The sequence below is a fragment of the Salmo salar genome, chromosome 06 (assembly GCF_965601325.2).
Source record: "Salmo salar chromosome 06, fSalSal1, whole genome shotgun sequence".
NCBI classification, from domain to species: domain Eukaryota; kingdom Metazoa; phylum Chordata; class Actinopteri; order Salmoniformes; family Salmonidae; genus Salmo; species Salmo salar.
In genome coordinates, this window is record NC_138296.1 from 66491908 (window position 1) to 66516437 (window position 24530).

General features: G+C 46.6%; 1 protein-coding gene across 16 annotated transcripts in view; it reads right to left on the reverse strand.

Moving 5' to 3' along the window:
* Positions 1–24530, reverse strand: part of afdna (afadin, adherens junction formation factor a) — a 138724-nt gene that overhangs the window by 3763 nt on the left and 110431 nt on the right. For 7 of the 16 annotated variants that reach the window (XM_082976872.1, XM_082976870.1, XM_082976869.1 and 4 more), the window contains 9 exons: positions 18463–18528; positions 18255–18328; positions 16672–16790; positions 15828–16028; positions 12488–12579; positions 11716–11904; positions 10364–11533; positions 7032–7166; positions 3577–3859 (listed from right to left, as the gene is read on the reverse strand). In XM_082976872.1, coding sequence (XP_082832998.1) covers positions 3577–3859; positions 7032–7166; positions 10364–11533; positions 11716–11904; positions 12488–12579; positions 15828–16028; positions 16672–16790; positions 18255–18328; positions 18463–18528 — 2329 coding nt within the window. Of the gene's footprint in view, positions 1–3357; positions 3860–7031; positions 7167–10363; positions 11534–11715; positions 11905–12487; positions 12580–15827; positions 16029–16671; positions 16791–18254; positions 18329–18462; positions 18529–24530 lie in introns of all 16 variants that reach the window. The other 9 variants (XM_082976862.1, XM_082976865.1, XM_082976864.1 and 6 more) reach the window with 3 other exon arrangements.

Sequence of the window (24530 nt, forward strand, 5' to 3'; positions counted from 1 at the left end):
ACAGACAGACAGGGCACAGACAGACAGACAGACAGACAGGCACAGACAGACAGACAGACAGACAGACAGACATGGCACAGACATGGCACAGACATGGCACAGACATGGCACAGACATGGCACAGACAGACGGCACAGACATGGCACAGACAGACAGACAGACATGGCACAGACAGACGGACAGACAGACATGGCACAGACAGACATGGCACAGACAGACATGGCACAGACAGACAGACAGACAGACAGACATGGCACAGACAGACAGACAGACAGACAGACATGGCACAGACATGGCACAGACAGACGGCACAGACAGGGCACAGACAGACAGACATGGCACAGACAGCGACAGACAGACAGACAGACGGACGGACAGACAGACAGACAGACAGACAGACAGACAGCACAGACAGACAGACAGACAGACAGACAGACAGACAGACATGGCAGACAGACATGGCAGACAGACAGACGGCACAGACAGACGGCACAGACAGACAGACAGACATGGCACAGACAGACAGACAGACATGGCACAGACAGACAGACAGACATGGCACAGACAGACAGACAGACATGGCACAGACAGACAGACAGACAGACAGACATGGCACAGACAGACAGACATGGCACAGACAGACAGACAGACAGACATGGCACAGACAGACAGACAGACAGACATGGCACAGACAGACAGACATGGCACAGACAGACAGACAGACAGAGACAGACAGACATGGCACAGACAGACAGACATGGCACAGACAGACAGACATGGCACAGACAGACAGACAGACAGACAGACTGGCACAGACAGACAGACAGACAGACATGGCACAGACAGACATGGCACAGACAGACAGACAGACAGACAGACATGGCACAGACAGACAGACATGGCACAGACAGACAGACATGGCACAGACAGACAGACAGACAGACATGGCACAGACAGACAGACAGACAGACATGGCACAGACAGACAGACATGGCACGCACAGACAGACATGGCACGCACAGACAGACATGGCACGCACAGACAGACATGGCACGCACAGACAGACATGGCACGCACAGACAGACATGGCACGCACAGACAGACATGGCACGCACAGACAGACATGGCACGCACAGACAGACATGGCACGCACAGACAGACATGGCACGCACAGACAGACATGGCACGCACAGACAGACATGGCACGCACAGACAGACATGGCACAGACAGACAGACAGACATGGCACAGACAGACAGACAGACATGGCACAGACAGACAGACAGACATGGCACAGACAGACAGACAGACATGGCACAGCACAGACAGACATGGCACAGCACAGACAGACATGGCACAGCACAGACAGACATGACAGACAGACAGACACAGACAGACATGGAACGCACAGACAGAGACAGACAGACATGGGACGCACAGACAGACAGACATGGCACGCAGACAGAGACAGACATGGGACAGACATGACAGAGACATGACAGAATCAGGAACAGTCATAGCAGCCAAAAAGAGGAGTGAACAGAATACATGAGCGTTGAAAGGAGAGCAAAGCAAAGCAAAGCAGCAGAGGCAGTAAATAGCAATGTATCTCATCAGGCCGGTTGGAATGAAGCTAGGATTCAGTGGGGGGCGGGTTGCAGGTTTTGTTGATGTGGGATTATAGCAAGGTTAGTGATTGGTCCCTCAATTTGAGTGAGGAATGCAACACATTAACAACAGGCCCAGACATCATCCATACTGGGTAGGGCACGGGTACTGGGCAGGGGCGCTGGGTAGGGGCAGGGGCGCTGGGTAGGGGCAGGGGCGCTGGGTAGGGGCAGGGGCGCTGGGTAGGGGCAGGGGCGCTGGGTAGGGCAGGGGCGCTGGGTAGGGCAGGGGCGCTGGGTAGGGGCAGGGGCGCTGGGTAGGGCAGGGGCGCTGGGTAGGGCAGGGGCGCTGGGTAGGGCAGGGGCGCTGGGTAGGGCAGGGGCGCTGGGTAGGGCAGGGGCGCTGGGTAGGGCAGGGGCGCTGGGTAGGGCAGGGGCACTGGGTAGGGCAGGGGCACTGGGTAGGGCAGGGGCACTGGTGCTGTGTGCAGGTGTGACATGCAGGGTGACATTCACTGAGCCTCTTGACTAAGACTGTGTTGCATTACTGCCATCTTTTGTCCATGGCTGTTTAAAGTGTTCACATCAGAGGGCTTGCGTTCACATTTTCTTTAAGAACATTTATAAACATAGACTCATCGGTCTCTAAAATAGAAAGGCATAATCCTGTGATTGTCAATGGTGGATATCATTAGTTACTTACAGCATTTCTACTTAAGAAATATCTTATTAGTTCCAGTAGACTTATGGCTCACACAATGAAACACTGAAAATGTACTGTATTTAGAGTATGATAATACTAATAGACTTTAATTATTGTGGTTCGTTGACCAAAAATGCACAGACTATCCCTATAATGTCAAGCAAACTTCACACTTTGGCCAGGTTCCAGCAATAGAAGACAGTAACTGAAAGTTGACACTTCTGCCAGTAGGGGTCACTAAAGGTTTTAAAACAGAATACATTGTGCCACAGATTTAGATTATAGTGAAGTAGTACTACCGCTACCACTAATCTAATGAGTGACTGGTTTCGAGCCCTGACAGAACTTTAAAACAGCCACAGACAAATGCAATGGCTCACTCAACAGATCTTTCCCCTTTGCCAAGTGAGCCTGAGGAGAGTTACTCCTCTCAGGTCCCATCACAGTGACACTGTGATAGGTAAGAAGCCAGTGTCTCAGTGTTCCTTAATCCCACCCCCAAGCAGCCGTGGGGCCCGTGGCAGGGCTGTGCAGGCAGGCGGGCGGCAGGCCACCACCACAGCAAAACCAAACACATGGGCGGGCGGGCGGGCGGGCGGGTGGGCGAGGGGCGGCAACACCAACAGTACTATGATTGGATATCTGGAGTGCGATCACAGCGAATCACGGGTTGGTTTATCGATTGCTTTTACTTGCTAGAAGGATGATTGGAGGGAGAGGAACGGGTGAGGACAGAAGAAATTTGACAGAAGGATCGGGATAAACAAACAAAAAACGGAATCTGATTTGCTAGTGGAGGAGTGGAATTTCCAACAAACTATAAACTGATGGGAGATGGAGGGAGGAAAAAAAGGAATTACAAGTTGATTGGCAACTACAATACAGATCTACTGGACTGTCGATAGAGAAAGAGGAAGGGAAAAGGAAGCCAGAATGACTCTACTGAAAAAAACAGGAACACAAAAATATAACAAAAAACATGAATGAATGAGAGATCTGGAGTGGGAGGAGTATGGGAGGGCGTGTCCTCTCTCCTCTCCGTGTCTACCTTTAGAGTTGCCTGTCGGGATGAAGCTGAGGCTGGGTTTGATGGGAGGGGGAGGGGGCTGCCCTGCAGTACTGTTGGCATTGACAGCCGGTGGCTGGAATGAGCTGGACAGAAAGATCCCATCAGACAAAGGGCGGGGCTTGCGCGCAGGCGGCTGCGGCTTGTGAGCGGGAGGGAGGTCGCCATAGGACTTTCTGGTGGCGGAGAGCTTAACCTGACCTGCAGCAGCGTCCTCCTCCTCGTCATTGTACGAGACAAACTTGGCAGTGTACATGGCGTCAGGGGAGACGACCTGGGTTTTGAGGTAGGAGGTGTTTCTCTGAGGCGGGGGTGGAGGAGCGTTAGTGGCAGTGGGAGGGGGGGGCTGAGGCTGGTAGTCCCTGGGGAGGGGAGGTCTGTACAGACCAGGCTCGTCAGGCGTCAGCAGCTTGCGCTCGGCCTCCTCGTGCTGCCGGCGCCGCCCTTCCTCCAGGCGTGTGTAGTACTCCTCCTCCTGCCTCCTCTAAGGGAATGGGAAGAGCCTGTTAGTGTGGCCAAGGCATGGCTGACTGTCTTGGACTGACACATTCTGCTGGAGGGAGGATCCCATGGCCACAAGACAGCCAGAGAAGTCCTCCACTTCCTTATCTGTTCACTATGTGTCTGTGTGTGTGTGTAATGTGCGGGGGAGCCTGCTCTGTGTGCTGTGCTCTGGGTACTTCATGTGCTCTGTTTTTCATCTCCTCTACATGCTGTGTTGAGAACCACCATCAGCGAGATATAGGTACTTTTCTGACAGCTGGGGCAGTTTGGGTTAGACTACAGTCAAGTCATTCGATAGGCTTGAATTCAAGGACTTTTAGAGGGATTCTATGGTTTTATCTCTGGAAAAGGGACCAGCTAGTAATAGAGATTGGTCTGTCTGGTTTCTGTACATGGATCCCCTGGGTTAGTGTGTGGTGGGTGGTATGGTGGGTAGGTATATGACATCGATGAGAGGATGGTGAGGCGAACAGAGGTGACGTGTTGTACTCTGGTATGACCACAGCGAGGGTAGGGCATTCCAGCAGCAGGTCCAAAGCAATGCCTGATGAAATGACAAATGGCTTCCAACAAACGTAAGATTCCGTAAACAACCTGGCAAAGACAACAAGTGACTCCCATGCTTTTCGGGGGTAGGAGGGTTACACACATCCATACATAACATCACATAACACAGAGGAAGGGGACCATCTTGAGAACATGCCGTTGGACATCATTGTCATTATTACAGAGCTTTAGATTACCAGTGGTCTGAGGATGACTCACAGGAAAACAACTAAATCAATGGCGACACAGTGAAAACAAAATGGCGCTGGGATGTTGTAACATTGTCACACAAGGTCAGATGACTGGATGTTGATGCTCTCAGACCACTGGTAAATCAACGTCCCCATAACTGACTGGGACTGAGGACAGGAAACACTCCAAAACCACACTTAGCCCCTGACAGACAAAACACCACCAGGCATCATTAAGATAAGTGAGCATTCTGTCTGGCTGTGAGCTCTCTGGCCCAATACTACTTCTCCTGAACACTACCTCCATCACGAATCTCTACCTCCATCACGAATCTCTACCTCCATCACTAATCTCTACCTCCATCACTAATCTCTACCTCCATCACTAATCACTACCTCCATCACTAATCACTACCTCCATCACTAATCACTACCTCCATCACTAATCACTACCTCCATCACTAATCACTACCTCCATCACTAATCTCTACCTCCATCACTAATCTCTACCTCCATCACTAATCTCTACCTCCATCACTAATCACTACCTCCATCACTAATCACTACCTCCATCACTAATCACTACCTCCATCACTAATCACTACCTCCATCACTAATCTCTACCTCCATCACTAATCTCTACCTCCATCACTAATCTCTACCTCCATCACTAATCTCTACCTCCATCACTAATCACTACCTCCATCACTAATCACTACCTCCATCACTAATCACTACCTCCATCACTAATCACTACCTCCATCACTAATCTCTACCTCCATCACTAATCTCTACCTCCATCACTAATCACTACCTCCATCACTAATCACTACCTCCATCACTAATCACTACCTCCATCACTAATCACTACCTCCATCACTAATCTCTACCTCCATCACTAATCACTACCTCCATCACTAATCACTACCTCCATCACTAATCACTACCTCCATCACTAATCACTACCTCCATCACTAATCTCTACCTCCATCACTAATCTCTACCTCCATCACTAATCTCTACCTCCATCACTAATCACTACCTCCATCACTAATCACTACCTCCATCACTAATCTCTACCTCCATCACTAATCTCTACCTCCATCACTAATCACTACCTCCATCACTAATCACTACCTCCATCACTAATCACTACCTCCATCACTAATCACTACCTCCATCACTAATCACTACCTCCATCACTAATCACTACCTCCATCACTAATCACTACCTCCATCACTAATCACTACCTCCATCACTAATCACTACCTCCATCACTAATCTCTACCTCCATCACTAATCACTACCTCCATCACTAATCACTACCTCCATCACTAATCTCTACCTCCATCACTAATCACTACCTCCATCACTAATCACTACCTCCATCACTAATCACTACCTCCATCACTAATCACTACCTCCATCACTAATCTCTACCTCCATCACTAATCACTACCTCCATCACTAATCTCTACCTCCATCACTAATCACTACCTCCATCACTAATCACTACCTCCATCACTAATCACTACCTCCATCACTAATCACTACCTCCATCACTAATCACTACCTCCATCACTAATCACTACCTCCATCACTAATCACTACCTCCATCACTAATCACTACCTCCATCACTAATCACTACCTCCATCACTAATCACTACTCGACTGGAGACCTAAAAACCCAGCCAGACAGAGTCCCCTCCACAGTTCTCTGATTGGTTCATTGTAGAGGGGCGTGTTCACAATTCTTCATACAGGATCACTTCCAGCTCAGCGGAGAGAGTGTGACCAGGAACAGTAGAAACCTTGAAAAAGCTGGTAATGTTAGCAGATTATAAAAAATGGCCGCCTCAGTTGCCCCTCTACACCCCCTGAAGGGAAGTGGTCCCACAGACCGGTCTTTACTTTCCACTCTATAATTGTTCTCTTATGCTGGTGGGCTGTTTTGTTTAGGCACAACTCCTTTTTCATGAGGTAAACTACAATTAGTTGGGCAGATCCCCACGGGGTAATACTTTAATTACAGTGCAGCTTAGTCTCTTAAGTCTCTCTCTGGGTTTACACTCCGTTACTCTGATGTCCTCTGCTTCCGATTTGGCTGTGGCTTTCTGCTTTAATCTGCTCTGCTGGCAATGCCATCAATCCTTTAAAAAAACTTAACTAGCGTCAAAATTGTTTTTACAAAAAATAATGAAACACAGCTGTGTGTCATCATAGCATCTGGATTCCATTGAGGTCTATCAAATTCATATAAAATATGAACTTATTACGGTCTGACTGAACAGATATCACTTTCATAGAAATGTATCATATTTTGTCAGAACCTGTCTAACCAGCTGTGTTAAGCTAACTGCTGAGAGGACTGTGTAGCGTACACGGTCCGATGGGTCCCGTCAGGGAGGTGTACCTTCTCATCGACCTCTCGTCTGGTCTTCTCTTCCTCTCTCCAGCGTCTCTCCTCCTCCTGCTTGGCCCGGTCCTCCGCCTCGCGCTTACGGATCTCCTCCAGCTGCTGCTTCCGCCGTCGCTCCTCATCCTGCAACTACACACACACACACACACACACACACACACACACACACAATTCAGCACCATGTACACAGCCCGGGGACTTGTCCTACAGTCTATAATCTCCTAAAAGGTGTGCTTGGAGATAAATCTGTTGTAGAGTGGAATATATTTTGTTAAATCAAACTGTTTCATATAGTAGACCCAAATGTGTTATACATAAGTGTTATTTGAGGCCCTGCTCTCTAAGGTGAAAATATAACTTAGTAACAAACGATCCTCAGCTCTACAACTGGAGCAAACCTACTGATGCGCTAGTCACACTATCCTACCTTGAGTTCACATCACTCTAGTCAGTCAGTCCGTGTTTCCTCAGTCCGTCACACCTCAACAGCAAAGCCCTAAGGACTGCTATCAGGTCTGCATCTACACACGTCTATACACAGGCTTATTCAGCAGATTGGCCCCCTGTCAGGGGCATCGGGTTTCCAGACAAGGGCCCGTTGTGTTGAAAACGTCTAGGTCTAGATATTGTAGAGGAATGTTCTGTATGCTAAGTTAAACGTCTAGGTCTAGATATTGTAGAGGAATGTTCTGTATGCTAAGTTAAACGTCTAGGTCTAGATATTGTAGAGGAATGTTCTGTATGCTAAGTTAAACGCCTAGGTCTAGATATTGTAGAGGAATGCTCTGTATACTTAGTTCAACGTCTAGGGGGGTTTTCTGGGGCCATTTCCACTATGCCACAGGATAGGTCGTCTGTGTTGAGAGAAGCAGTGTGCACTGCAGACAGGCACATGGTGACAGCTGGACATGCAGAATGAATGACAACAACGTGCAGCAACAACAAACAGCATGGTTGGGCAGAGTGGAGCAGAGGAATGTCCACTTTATTTTCACTGATGTCATGATGACCAAACAACAGACTGGAAGTCAATCACCAGATGAAACATGACTACAGACGGACAGAAGAAAACACTGTGCAACTTCCCCAATGAGAGAGGAGGAGGAGAGAGATGCTACAGCATACAGGCTGAGCACAAGCGTTGTTCACACACAGAGCTGGATGACTGGAATGAAGTGGACTGACACCACACGGTGCAATGATGGTTACGCCCCACATGCAGGTGACCATTGCTGGGGAGGGTCTTCCACCATGCACAGACAGAACCCCACTGCAGCAGGCCAGGCAGCTCCCTGCTCTGAAACAACGGCTGCATAGTACTGAGCCTCCCTGGAACAAATACTTTATTTAACCATGCCCCAGTTAGTTTTAGATAAAAAAAAAGAGTTTAGATTACTGTGTTATACTGATTTTCTTTTTCTTTCTGGGAATTGTTTTAATCAATGATGATGATTTATCTTATGAGGCATTATTATTTGGTATCGTCTTTTAAACGAGCCCTGACCATAATAATTAGTGTGGCTGTCTGGCCTTTGGCTCTCACAGAGACCAAGTTAGATCACTGTTCCACAGATCGACAGGGTCCCAACAGCCAATGAGAATCGCAGGACTTCCCGAACCCGCCCCACGAGCACAGCAGCCGGCCCCCAGGCCTGATGAGGGAGGGCAGAGAATGAAGGAGAGGAAACACAGGTGGAGCCCAAGACAAGGAAGAAAGGAGAAAGGAGGGAGAGTGCGTAAAGATAAAACGTACCAAGTCTAGAACAGAGATTGCTGGGACAGCAGTCTGCTGCGGAAGAAGAGAGGAAACCAAATAGAGAGAGAAAACAGAGGAGGATAGGAACGTGGGAAAGAGTGAGTAAATAAAGAGAGAGAGAAAACAGAGGAGGAGGAGGGCATAGAAGAAGGTGAAAACATTGCTAGGGGTTTTAGAGGCAGCAGTGATGTGGTGCCCGGAACATTCCTCCCCAGTATGGGACTGATTACGGCCAGCGGTGAATGTACGGCCCACTTCCCCTCAGACCGATAACGCTCCACTTCGCTCCGTCTGATTCCTCGCATGGAGCCCCCCCCCCCGCTGAGATGCCAAAGCCTGGATGGCAGGGACTCGGAAGAATGTTGCTCACATACTTAAGGAAACTTCCTGGAGTCTCACTAGACAGCTTGAATAAAAGGTCACAGCAGAGACAGTACTGTTGTAACAGTTACTAATGAGGAGTAATATACTAGAGGGGCCTCGCTGGTTTATGTTCATCTGTGCTGTTGTCTGAGGAGACCAGGGACATTAGCCCTCGTTAGATGACGTATGTACGTTTTATTCTATTCAAGTAAGACTGTTTTCTTGCCGAATGTAACACTTTCTGATGGCCATCCTGTTAGACCAGGAGATGAATCATTTCCAAATGGCCATAATTATGAGAAAAAAAAAGGAACAATTTCTACTTTGCCAGGTTTGTTGTGGGTCCGGCATCCTGCCCCTCCCTCTCTGCAGCCAGTTGAGTACAGCAGCTTAGCATGGCAAAGCAATGGCATAAGCATGTTGCAGGTGCACACCTCAAAACATTCATTGTAGCTAGCTACTTAATGGGAGTTCCTCAGGGGAATTCCATATCCTACTCTGTACCCATTGAAGGGATACTTTAGGATAATGGCAATGAAGCCCTTTTTCTACTTTACAGAGTCGGATGAACTCATGGATACTGTTTTTATGTGATCTGCATCCAGTATGATGGAAGTTCGAGGTAGTTTCGCAAGCCAATGCTAACTAGCGTTAGCGCAATGACTGGAGGTCTATGGTATCTACTAGCATGCTGACAGTTACCATAGGCTTCCAGTCATTGCGCTAACGCTAGTAAGCAATTTCACTAACACTAGTTAGAAATTGTTATCAGTTACGTTAGCACTCCCTTCAAACTGCACGCAGAGACATACAAATGGTGTCCACGAGTTCATCTGACTCTGGAGAAGTAGGTAAAGGGCTTCATTGCCAAAATTCTGAAGTATCCCTTTAAGCCCAGTTCCATTTCCTATTTTCCCACTACCCTGCTTGGCCCATGGCTGGCCCTTCCTTGGCATGAGAAATGTCATGCTCTGTGAGTCAAGTGGCTCAAAATGTTCATAGAGCTCAGGTCATTTATAAATGGGTCTACTGTAATCAATGATGAGTCTGTGAATCTAATGATCTCAGCACTGAACATCTTGGGCCACTAGTCTTCCTCCATACACCTTACCTCCCTGATGTGCTGTATGATTCTCTATAGCGTAGCGTACCTTCTCCATGTTCTCCAGTGTGCTACACTAGACCCCTGCTCTCCAGGGCAGCTCACCCTTGCTCTCTTCTCCGCCTCCAGCCGCTGCATGATCATCATGGTGTCCACGTCCTCGTCGTCATCCTCCTCATCTTCCTCATCACTCTGCTTGGATTCCTGCAGTCTCTTCTGGAACTGCCACTCCAGCATCAACTTCCTGAGCCGGTCGCTCTCCTCGGCCGTACGCTCCGGCTTGGCCTGCAGGTCCTGGATCTCCCGGTCCAGCAGGTCTACGATGTGCAGCTGCTGCTGCTTCTCCAGCTTCTCCCGGGCATCTCTCTTCCAGGGGTCTGGGGACAGGCTGTCGCTGGAGGACAGCTCCGCCTTGTTGATGGTGATGTACTGCAGGTCTCGGCGCTCTATGGTGCGGGGCTGCTGCTGGGGGAGCAGCTCTCTGATCACTGTGTCCATGGGGTTACCCTGAGGGGGCAGGGTCGTCGCTCTGGGCAGAGTGGACAGTTTCTCAGGCCTGGGGGGCTGCTGCTGCTGGGCCTGCTGTTGGCCCTGGGGGGGGAGGTAGGGCAAGGGGGGCTGCTGCATTGGCATGGGGGACTGGGGAGGGGGCATCTGATAGTGCTGTGTGGGAGGGGGGAGTGTGCCCCCATGTTGGTTGTTGTTGTGGGCTACAGGCATGGATGGGTTACGGACCTGTCCCAGCTTCCTCTCCTGTTCCCTCCTCTTCCTCTCCCTCTCCTCCTCTAACCGGGCTTTCTCCTTCTCATACCAGCGCTGCTGCTCCTCGCGCTTCTTGCGGTCGGCGGCTGCTGCCTGCTGCTGGGAGGCCGAGGGAGGAGGGGGTAGGGGCAGGTCGGGCTGGGAATCAAAGTCCTGGTAGTGTACAGGGGGAGGGGGCGGTGGAGGGGGAGGGAGGTCTGTGCGTGTGGCCTGAGCCACGGGGCCTGGGTGCGGGGCGATGGGGCCAGGGGTCTTCCAGCGTCCCGGCCCACTCTTGTGGTTGCTCTGGGTCTTGTTGGAGGAGTAGTTAAGGTGCTCCTGGCTGGAGGTGGAGGACTCCACAGAGGAGGAGACCTGGTGGTGGTTGACCCAGTGTTCCCCACTGCCTCGCTGGTAGTCAGCCTCTCGCTGCTGCTGCTGCTGGTGCAAGTGGACCAGGTCCTCAGGACGCAGGGTGGCTGGAGGGTAGCCCCCTGGGAGGTCACACAGCTCCTCCTGAGAGTGGCCCACCCGCTGAGAGGATAGACACAGCAGTCACATACACAAACATTAACACGTGCAAGAGCAGCACAGCACGTTTACACCACCGTATACACCTAGTACATGTGTAAATTAACAACATACAGGCATAGTATTTGATATTATGAGAGATGCTATTCAGACAAAACATTTCTGCATGATTCCTGTGTGCCCACCTGCATGGCCATGCTGCTGTTGTGGTGGTCTTCCATGGAGCCAGGAGGAATCCTGTCGTCAGCGTATAACTGCCCCGCGGCCGGGCCCATCCGGTCTGTAGACTTGGAGGCTGGGATGGTGAAGTATTCCCTGGGGTAGGTCTGAGTGGGGATTGGGTAGGCTTCGGGACGAGGTGGAGAGGGCTCGTCCTATAGGAAAGGAAAAAGGGGACTACTATTAGAACATACACTAGGGTTGGCTAAGAGACGTAGGATAAACTAGACAAATCGCTCGTGGTCACGGTGCAGATTTCCGGCATCAGTGTTATTAACGGTAGCAGATGGCGGTGGGATCCTGTGCTCAGGGAGACCATTGTTTTGTTGACAGGATAAGAATGTTGGAGAGGCAGCACACGAACACCACAGCTGGGTAGCTAATCAGTGATAGTGGTTGGAGGCTGATGAGGATTTATTACAGGGGGAACAATAGATAAAGCTATTTTCAATTACGCTGGAACGTTGTGATTTTACCGCCAATAATGACTCTTAGTAATCTTGGTTATTGTTTTGATTGTGAGAGCTGAGAAGAACTGATTCAACACAGGGAATGCTGCAATACTGTATTGGTTGTGCTGGATCACAGTCCTGTCCTACTCTGTGTGACCTGCCCAGTTGTGTGACTGGTAATGTCTTGGTGTGGTCTGGTCTCATAACTGAGACAGTAGACCTTCTCCTCAGGCACATATGTTACGGCGACATTCCTCTGACTGGTTGTGTCGCTGTGGTTACTCACATCAGCACACAGGTTGCCCGTGGAGACGGAGGTGATCTTTGTCCCAGGTCCTCCTGGGTAGACGGCATTTCCTCCTGGACTCTGACTCTGGTCTGGAGGAAAAACACCAGGTAGTCAGAGCCGAGCAGACACTAAGTCAGTGGTCTCACACACACACACACACACACACACACACACATACACACACACACACACACACACACACACACACACACACACACACACACACACACACACACACACACACACACACTACTCCAGTGATGACCATTCACCAGCAGGTTGACATTTATTGTCACGAATCTTGCCGTGGAGGCAGAACTTAGTGATTTCTGCTAGATGGACCATTTGCTTTTTGGTCTTAATATAAGGTTAGGCATTAGGGTTAGGTTTAAAAATGAGATTTTATGACTTTGTGCTAGCTAGTGACCACTCTGCAGAGCTGCCTCCAGGGCAAGATTCATGACAATAAATGCCAACCTGCTATTCACCATCTCTTGTCCTGGAGAGCTATGGGGTTTGGAGGTTTTTGTTCCAGCCCAGCACAAAGGTCCATGTGTTGGAGTTTATTTGAAAAGTTTGAGTCGGAAATTGTATGCATTTTTATGATTACAGAGAAGGTGGCCAAGTCTCAATTAATACTTTCCAGTCAATCATATTTCATGGCTTTTAGAAAGGGCTCACAGAGCTTGTTTTTCCACTCACAGCTGTCCCCCAGTGTTAGTTATGACCAGATATTAATGAAGCAAGACAGACAAATTTAAGTGCCTTGAGTTTTATTTGCATGTTCTACAGTCCTGTAAAGATAGTGGCTGACTGGGACAGGCAACATCCACAAATATTCTATTGAAACATTCGCTATAAAGCTAACTTTCATCAAGGTTTTATATGGTTTATAATTGGTTTCTCTTTTCATTATCAGTATCCTTTTCCAGCATTATGATATCAGTAACATCCATAATGGTTGTGGATATGATGGACATCGATGTATCAGATCTTAAGCTCCAGAAGCTTGTGTATTCACCACGTCGTGTGCTTGTTCTGGGACGTATTCTTCAGACGTTTACTGAAGCAATTGGTGATATCTTGAAAATGTGTTCTAGCTAAGATTCTCTTGGAAAATGTATGCTGAAATGCATTTCTCATACATGGCAGCATAGTGTCTTTTTCAAATGAAACCCCCAAAAATACACTAACTTAATCCAGTGTCCAGAAAAGTCGATATACAGTACCAGTCAAAAGTTACTCATTCAAGGGTTTTTCTTTATTTTACTATTTTCTAGATTGTAGAATAATAGTGAAGACATCAAAACTATTAAACAACACATATGGAATCATGTAGTAACCAAAAAAAGTGTTAAACAAATACAAATATATTTTAGATTCTTCAAAGTTAGGCACCCTTTGCCTTGATTACAGCTTTGCATACTCTTGGCATTCTCTCCACCAGCTTCATGCGGTAGTCACCTGGAATGCATTTCAATTAACAGGTGTGCCTTGTTAAAAGTTAATTTGTAAAATGTATTTCCTTAATCCGTTTGAGACAATCAGTTGTGTTGTATACAGAAGATGGCCCTATTTGGTAAAAGACCCCAAAAAATTTAAAATAAATAAAATTAAAAGAGACTTGCTTGGGCCAAGAAACATGAGCAATGAACATTAGACCAGTGGAAATCTGTCCTTTGGTCTGATGTGTCCAAGTTTGAGATTTTTGGTTCCAACCGCCGTATCTTTGTGAGACGCAGAGTAGGTGAACACATGTGTAGTTCCCACCATGAAGCATGGAGGTGGTGGTGTGATGGTGCTTTGCTGGTGACACAGTCTGATTTATTTAGAATTCAAGGCACACTTAACCAGCATGGCAACCACAGCATTCTGCAGCGATACACCATCCCATCTGGTTTGCGCTTAGTGGGACTATCATTTATTTTTCAACAGGACATTGACCCAACACACCTCCAGGCTGTGTAAGGGCTATTTGACCAAGAAGGAGAGTGATGGAGTGCTGCATTAGATGACCTGGCCTTCACAATCACCCGACCTCAACCCAATTGAGATGGTTTGGGATGAGTTGGACTGCAGAGTGAAGGAATAGCAGCCAACAAGTGCTCAACATATGTGGGAACTCCTTCAAGACTGTTGAAAAACCATTCCAGGTTAAGCTGGTTGAGAGAATGCTAAGAGTGTGCAAAGCTGTCAAAAGGCAAAGGGTGGCTACTTTGAAGAATCTGAAATATTAAATATATTTGTATTTGTTTAACACTTTTTGGGTTACTACCTGACTCCATGTGTTATTTCATAGTTGATGTCTTCACTATTATTCTACAATGTAGAAAAAGTAAAATAAAGAAAAACCCTTGAATGAGTAGGTGTGTCCAAACTTTTGACTGGTACTGTATATTAAGAGAAGAATGACCTGTTAGGGTGTGGTGTCTGGCCTTATATAAGGCTACCTGTAATTATTCAATCCTAAAGTACTATGCCAGGGTTGTCAAACATATGGATCCGGCCCGCTAGGGGGTCCAATCCAGCCCGCGGGTGGTTTGAGTAAAAATGTAAAACATTTAACTGAAACAAACTCAATATACTTCAAAATGACTAAACCAAATGGAAACTGTTTAGGAACAATAATGGACCTACATACAGTTTGACTGTCCAGCTCACTAATAACCACAAGACAGCCAGGGAGCATCCACAATTCCAGAAATGATTGACAGAGGACTATGTATTGCAAATATTGACGACAAGGAAATACAACCAATTTTCAGTGCGGCCCTCCGGACCTCGTTGAAGACTGAACAGCCCCCGGGGGAAATAAAAAATAAAAAGAGTTGGACACCCCTGTACTTTGCCTTCTGCTGACATTTTAAAAACATTCCAAATGACAACACGTTATGATAGATTCGGATCAAGAAATCTAAGATTTTAATGTCTATTTCAGACTCTAATGTCCACAGCGGAGGATGTAACTTCCATAAGGGTCTCTAAAGTAATAATAGAAATGACAATATTCATTTGATTGTTTGTGTTCAGCCAAGCCTTTCCTTCAAAATGGCAATCCATGATTTGACCTAAAACAAACTCAGACTTTTGCTAATATGTTCAGTCTCCCCAAAATGCCATTTCAAGTAACATCCACAATACTTCTTATTTGCTTAATTTTCCCAACACGTGATATATAAAACATACAACATGTCAATATTAACAAGTCCACTTTTTGGGGTATGCACTCCCCCCAATGGGTGCTATATTCACACAGCAAAAGTTACAATTCTATTGGACCCCTTAATTTCGCATGCAAATCTAATGTCCATAACGCTGGAATCGCCCATCTACTCACTGGCCACGTTGGGGCTGGAGCGGTGGTCGGCCCGGTTCTTCAGTAGTCTCTCCTCCCCGCTCAACTTCTTTGGTTCTGGGTAGGCCTGCCAGTCACCCTGGGGGCTCTCTGGAGAGCCGTTCTGGACTGAGTTGTTGTACAGTTCAAAGCCTTCACTCTTTGGTCTCAGTTTACCGTTCTTATCACGCCCTCCTTGTAACGCTGAGAGGAAAGAGTTTTTATTTAACTAGGCAAGTCAGTTAAGAACAAATTGTTATTTACAATGACGGCCTAGGAACAGTGGGTTAAACTGCCTTGTTCAGGGGCAGAACGACAGATTTTTACCTTGTCAGCTCGGGGATTCGATCTAGATTCCAGCAACCTCTCGGTTACTGGCCCAACTTGGCTACCTGCCGCCCCTTAATGAGCCAACCACAGCAGACAGTACATGTACAATGGACATTGTTAACTATCAGTCACATTGTCAGTACAAACACTACCAGCCAGCCAACGCCCCATAAAATACAACCGTCTCGCTCCAATACCACAGAAGTCTAGAGGCTGAATGTTGAAAACAAAACAAAGTAGACTTTTGCTTCTGACATTTCATGGAATCTGGAGCCCTAATGCCAACTGCTAAGTTTAGTCCTGTATGGCGGCGGTGGTTGGTGCCACAAACCCTCATTATCTACTTAGTCAAACCTCGGCTTTCCTCTGACTCTAGACCGTTACTGGGGACAACAAGGAGAGACATTGTCTGCATCAGAAATGGCACCCTATTCCCTATATAGTGAATCACTTTTTTACCAGTGACTTATGGACCATAGTTAACAGTAGTGCCCCCGTTGTCCTAGCAGATTCTTACCTCTGGGCATCATAGGAGAAGGCTGGTTGAGGAGTGTGGCCAGGCCGTGGTAGATAGCGCCCTGTTTGGCCACCTCCAGCGTTACCACAGAGCCTGTCCTCGTCATCAACTCTGCAGCCCTGAAAATAGTTATTCATGGGATTCAGAATACATTGGACTGGGGAGATGATTGAATGCAACAGAACAATGGCAATACCAAGTACTGATGTTTATGAGACTTCCATTGGCAGACCAGGCGTTCACATAACTGTATCAGGAATGGCATTCCCCATATGCAATAGCATTTAGAAGAAGTTCATTTCCCAACAGTTTTCGACTGTCTGTTTGGCACTCAAGCCTTGTGGTTTATCATTGGAAGACCCCTACACACACACACAAACCCTAAGTTCTCAAAGCAATCAATAAATCCAAGATTTGGACCAGATTCTGTCGTCAGTTTAAGAGCAGATATAAAAGTGTAATGAGCCGTATGCCGTTAAATCAACGTGGCAATTAGATTTTAAAAGTCCATCTTTTTTCCTACGAGAATAGACAACAATGTTATAGATTGAGCACTGAGCCGCAACTGTTTTGGCATTTGGAAACCAAAAGAGCATGCCCAAAAGGTTTGTGCGCGTTTCTCTGAAAGGATATCATTTTTATGGTGGGTGCTTATATTTATCCTATGTACAAGTATGTATTACACTCGTGTGTGAAATGGAAATTTGTTTTGTTCTGAGGAAGCACAGTTCCCGCTCAGCCCAGTCAAAACTGTTCGCTGCTCTGGCATCCCAATGGTGGAACAAGCTCCCTCACGACGCCAGGACAGCGGAGTCAATCACCACCTTCCGGAGACACCTGAAACTCCACCTCTTTAAGGAATACCTGGGATAGGATAAAGTAATCCTTCTAACCCCCCCCCCCCCCCCTTAAAAGATTTAGATGCACTATTGTAAAGTGGTTGTTCCACTGGATATTATAAGGTGAATGCACCAATTTGTAAGTCGCTCTGGATAAGAGCGTCTGCTAAATGACTTAAATGTAATGTAATGTTTTCTTTGCATATCCCAACTCTCCCCGAGATACCCTCAGAGAGCGGGGTAATGGTCAGGGTCAGCCATTACCAAGCAATTAGGGTTAAGTGCCTTGCTCAAGAGCAGAGACAGAGTTTTCCCCTTGTCGGCTCGGTGATTCGAACTAGCAACCTTTCAGTTACTGGGCCAAAGCTCTAACCCAACGCTCTAACTAATCTGAGAGCGGTGTGAACCAAGGATAAACTATTCATTACTACTAGACCCAACATAAACATAGTGGAGGTCATTGTAAGTCAGTGCACTGTAGATAAAGTCTCTGCTTGTTCTACGTGATTGAGCTAATTTACTTCTATGGTGCGACTGCTGCTACTGAAAGAGCTCTTTGTATCAAATTGGCCTTGATGTTCTAGTATCAGTTTGATCTTGGTTTCTCCACTCTTCTGCGCTTTAGAAGGATAACAGCAGGACATTACATGTCCCATTTCACTCCTAAACCCAGGTTGTTCTGTACACAAGGTCCAATTGGTGTCGTGTTGGGGCGAGGCGGGTCAGGGAAGTTTGAGGCATTACCTCTCCTGGGAGAGGCCCACCAGGCTGCGGCCATCCACACTCAGCAGCTGGTCCCCTGCAGCCAGACGACCGTCCTAAACACACAAAAACAAATGTAACACACACAGAGGGAGAGAGAGGGAAGGACAGAGAAGTCATTATAGCAATATTGTGAGTCAATCTAGATGAGGTCATTCTGTATGGAGTAGGCATGATCTAAAACCCTCACCACTTCAGCTGCACCTCCCTTCACAACAGACTTGATGTAGATCCCGAGCTTGTCCTGTCCAGCACCCTTGAGAAAGAGAAGGGAACACATCACTTTACAAGCCAGACAGTCCGAACACGTGGCCCATAGTGTTCTGTTGTGACAAACGCTACTGTGGAGCGGATGCTGATCAGCTGACCTGGTAGAACATTGTTGACACTAAACAGAGACCGTTTAGTGTTAACATAGCAGCACAATTCCTCAATCAATCGCACAGCTACTGTAGCAGTGTGTGGAGGCATCTGTCTGCAGTGAACTGACAACTAAATGAAACTATTCATCTGGAGTCTAGAGTCTAGAGACCCTGAGCAGGACAATTTATATTAAATCCACAAAAACAAACATGGTACTAATAATGAGGCTACATGAGACGAGGCCAAAGGTGGCTTGACATGATCCATGCCATCTGCTGTTCTGACGAGCCCCTTCAAACAGTTCAGGTTCCCTTTAAGCGTCACCGCATTTAAAAAAACACAGGAAAACTACAAAGGGGATCTCCCCCGAATCCCCTCTGCCCAAACTAAAATAAATCACTTCATACCAGTTACAACCGGTTAATCTAAATCAGTTCACTAGCATCCAATTGAAATACAATCCTAGAGTAGTGTGTGGAAGAACTCCTGAGAGTCAGTGTTTTATGAGAGTGGACTAAAAATGTATCATCTACCATGATGAAAAAGGTATTTTCCCATGGCTGAGCTCTCCAAAGGTAACTACCCAATATGGCATGCCCAGACGGGCAAGATTTCAGTTAGCAGGTAATAGCCAGCTTTTAAATTTTTATTTTTTATTTTTTTAAAGCTGATAAATAAAATTGCCATCGGCCAACTGTCCGGGAAAAGAACAAAAAATCCCATTGAGTAATAATGCTTTTTAGCCTATTCCTTGATGGAAATACCAGTCGATGTAAATACATTTGACTGTTCAAGCTTATTGGCCTATAGGTTAATTTGCATAATTTTGTGTTATTAAATTGACGCGTCGACAGTATATTGGTTATGTATCTTATTTATCACGCATACAGATACAGAGCCTTTGAATTGAAAATCTGTCAGACAGCGCAAGAGCTGCTGCAGCATCTTGTGGTGCTTTCAAGACAACTAGGAACTCGGAAGGGTCAAATCATGACGTCAGTGATCTTCAGGTCGGAAAGTCGGAGCTCTAGAAAGAGGCCCGAGTTGGAATTCCAAGTTGGATGACCAATCAAAAAATGATTTTTTTACAGTCAAAGCTAATGTCTCCCCCCCCCCCCCCCCCCCAGTACCTAGTTGCCTTGAACGCACTGAAGTCCGAGATATCCAAGTTCCCAGTTGTTTTGAACGCGGCATCAAAAACTGCAAAATGAAGGCAGCCTTCATCAGCGCGTCACACACACCACTTTGCAATGTGTTGGAGGCAGTATTCTGCATTTTGATAACTGTTTTCCCGTTAATTGCATTACGGAATGAACATTTGTGCGTAGCCTACTGCCTTGTGCGCATTGCTGCGCGTGTAATGTGAAGAAATAATAGTTTATCAACATTTTAAGCTAAACGTTGTGATGGGTTGCATCAGGCTAGGCCTATTGGCTGGATAAATGTGGGATCTATCGTCCCACAACTGTCCCAGAGTCTGTTTGGAATAGGCTATTTCTTTCTCGACAAGCTGACCAATAGAATAGGTAGCCTAAACTTTTCTACTATAGTAGATTGACATAAACTAGTGATTTTGCTCTTTGTACTTTTCCTCTGCTAACAAGACGAGTAACATCTGGACAGTTAACATATTTAAGAGCAAGTTCAAAGTGCACATCAGAATATGGTAAAAGGACCGCACGTTGTCGCATCTGCGAAATGCATGTTCTGTTAATATGAATGACCATAATCTAAATGTGATTCCTGTCATTCTGAGCACAGTGGGTGGACTCCCTAATCAGGTTATGCGCCCAATGCATATAAGTCCGGTAAATGTATCAAATGTCGAGTAAATTAAAAAGTTGTCAGTCAAATGTCCGGCGTCAAATTTTCTTAACGGAAATCCTGGGCCAGAGCCAGCTGTAATATTAGGGGAAGATCAGGTAGAGATCACATTGAGCTGCCTGGAACAGTACTGTCTTATTCAATGTAATATCATCTCAAAATAACACGAGAGCCCTGTTCACGTGGATCTACGGCCCAATAATACCAGACAATTGTAAAAAGAGCTTTCACCTGTACAAACACAGCAGGCTAGATAATAGATACAGGCTGTACTCTAACTCCAGAACCCCACCGAAAACAATTGCTCCTTACGAACTTTGTGTAACACAATTCAACAACGTGCTTGTCTGAAGGAACCTACGCAACAGAAATCAAATGAGCTTGACTGAGAGAACTTGCCCGCCAGCCACTATGAGTGTGCGTTGTTGAGAACAATGTTAGTCTCTGAAGTAAAACATTAACTCCTTCATTCAATTCAAGGGAACCAGTACCAGAGAGACAACAGCCAGACAACAGCCAGACCAGGAAGGGAGATCACATCACTGCTCTCCTCCATAGTCAACAACACATTCCTCTATAAGACGCAGCAGATAATAAGACCCTCACAATAAGACCCTCGGCATTAGAGTCCGTGCAGTGACACCTCGACGCCGGTCAACGAAGGATGTGTGGTCGGCCCTAGTGACCCCTAACAGAGAGAATAGCAGGGGATTGTGGGTAGAGGTGAACGTCAGCTGGAGGTGCTAACAATACACATGTCAAACACGAGAACCGGGATTGGAGGGTTTGACCAGTGAAAGCCACCCATGTGTGGGTCCATTGGCCATCTCACACGAAGGCTGCTGTGGATGCGACACGCTGTTGTTTTAAGTCTGATGTGTGGTGGTCAGCTGAGGAAGGCTGGCGGTCGACACTAAAGCTTGGGGAGAGGTTTGAACAGTCGCCTGCTGTCTGAACATCTGTTTATTCCTCAAAGCGTTTCATGTGCGTTGTGAAGAGCTGCCAAAACAACCACTGAACTGTAAACCAGAGAGGATTCGACTGTCACACTCCTTATATTGATGCCTTATTTGGATGCTAACGCAAAGAATGTAAAGGCAGAGGATCTGAAGAGGAGAGAGAGAGAGAGAGAGAGGGAGCGAGATCTGTGGTTAAGGAAGCCTAGCACAGTATTCAGCCACAGTAGCGGTGAGGAAACGCAGAAACAGAATCCGCCTGAGAAAGCCTGGCTATTTACACCACAATAGACCATCAGAAGCACCCACCCAGCCCTCCACTACCCATTAACCCCAACGGTGGTCTAGGGCTTCATTGAAAGGAAAAACCAAAAACCAGCAGACACTAGGCCCTCCATGGAATGAGTTTAACACCCCTGCAATAAGAGATACCTTCAGATAGACTAAATACGTCAATCTGTTCAGTCTGGCACTGTGGTGGAAGTCGTTAATCTGGCGTAGGTGTGTGTGTGTGTGTTTGATTATGAACAGTGCAGACACTGGAGCTGTGGCATGGACTCCTCCTAGAGGGATGACACCTGAGCCCCGAGGGGGACATTCCAGAGGTCCTCCCGGGGGGCATGGGGACCCAATGGTCCCGCTCACACACAGAGGGGGTCCCCTTACACAGGTCAGGACTACTGGCCCTCTGCCAGGCTGATACAGATTCATGTTTATTGTCCTACAAGAAAATCTTACTACAGCTCACATTTGGATGGGGACAGGAGAATGGGCTTAGTGAGAGAACCAGGGTGCCAGACACAAGTTACTGCCACAGGGGACAAACAAACCTGGGAATGCACGGGTGCGTGTGAATACTTTTGGCGACCCCACTGCATTTCCCCATGATCCCACCGCTGTTGTAGATTAAGGCCTTTACATCAAGGAGTGATGTGAGGGAAATGGGAGCTCTAACCCACAGAGAGAGAGACAGAGATTTCAAATGGCTATATTGAAACTGTTTAATTTGATCCTGAGTGTAGGTTATTTCCCTGACATCTGGAATCAAGGATTTATAGCCCCAATCTTTAAGAACGGAGATACATTTGACCCTAACAATTACAGAGGCATGTGTGTGAACAGTAACCCGGGGAAGGTTTGCTGTAGCATTATAAATGTAAGAGTTCTAAACTTCCTTAATAAGCACAACATTCACACCCCCACTTTAATGAGGCAGTGAATGAACAGAAAGAAAGCATGCAGTGCATTCTATGCCATTAAAAAAAATATATTCAAATTTAATTAAAATGTGTCATTGAACCAACTGCACTTTATAGCAGATAGGTGTGGGGTCCACTTGCAAAACAAGATTTCAACCAATGGGACAAACACCCCATTGAAACCCTGCATGCAGAGTTCTGTTAGATTCTCCTACATGTCCAGAGGAAAACAATGCATGCAGGGCAGAATTAGGCCAATATCCACTAATAATAAAAACATAAAAAGAGCAATTCAGTTTTGGAAACATCTAAAATACAGTGACCCCCTCTCATATCATTACCAAGCCCTGCAATGCCAAGAGCTGAGCAAAGAAAAGAGTCTCCTCATCCAGCTGGTCCTGAGTTCACAAACCTGTTTTACTAACACACTGAAGCCTAACATGCTGACCAAACCTGTTTTACTAACACACTGAAGCCTAACATGCTGACCAAACCTGTTTTACTAACACACTGAAGCCTAACATGCTGACCAAACCTGTTTTACTAACACACTGAAGCCTAACATGCTGACCAAACCTGTTTTACTAACACACTGAAGCCTAACATGCTGACCAAACCTGTTTTACTAACACACTGAAGCCTAACATGCTGACCAAACCTGTTTTACTAACACACTGAAGCCTAACATGCTGACCAAACCTGTTTTACTAACACACTGAAGCCTAACATGCTGACCAAACCTGTTTTACTAACACACTGAAGCCTAACATGCTGACCAAACCTGTTTTACTAACACACTGAAGCCTAACATGCTGACCAAACCTGTTTTACTAACACACTGAAGCCTAACATGCTGACCAAACCTGTTTTACTAACACACTGAAGCCTAACATGCTGACCAAACCTGTTTTACTAACACACTGAAGCCTAACATGCTGACCAAACCTGTTTTACTAACACACTGAAGCCTAACATGCTGACCAAACCTGTTTTACTAACACACTGAAGCCTAACATGCTGACCAAACCTGTTTTACTAACACACTGAAGCCTAACATGCTGACCAAACCTGTTTTACTAACACACTGAAGCCTAACATGCTGACCAAACCTGTTTTACTAACACACTGAAGCCTAACATGCTGACCAAACCTGTTTTACTAACACACTGAAGCCTAACATGCTGACCAAACCTGTTTTACTAACACACTGAAGCCTAACATGCTGACCAAACCTGTTTTACTAACACACTGAAGCCTAACATGCTGACCAAACCTGTTTTACTAACACACTGAAGCCTAACATGCTGACCAAACCTGTTTTACTAACACACTGAAGCCTAACATGCTGACCAAACCTGTTTTACTAACACACTGAAGCCTAACATGCTGACCAAACCGGACACGCGTGTGCACGTTGATTTTGTTCACCCACACCAGAAGCAATCATGACACGCAGGTTAAAATATCAAAACAAACTCTGAACCAACTATATTAATTTGAGGACAGGTCAAAAAGCATGAAACAATTATGGCAATTTAGCCAGCTAGCTTGCTGTTGCTAGCTAATTTGTCCTGGAATATAAACATTGGGTTGTTATTTTACCTGAAATGCACAAGGTCCTCTACTCCGACAATTAATCCACAGATGAGAAAGGAATTCGGTTTACCGTTTTATCAGCTCTCCTCCTTCCTTCAGGCTTCTTTTTCCTTCTTTGGACTTTATATGACAGTTCATCTTTCAATCACCCACGTGGGTATATGCTCCTAAACACCAATGAGGAGATGGGAGAGGCAGGACTTGCAACACATTGAGCGTCACAAATAGAACCCATTTCTATTTTACACGGAACCCAAACCGGCTGTGCGCGTGCGCCATCGCGCATAAATGTATTTTGTCCCCCCACACCGGGGGTCGGC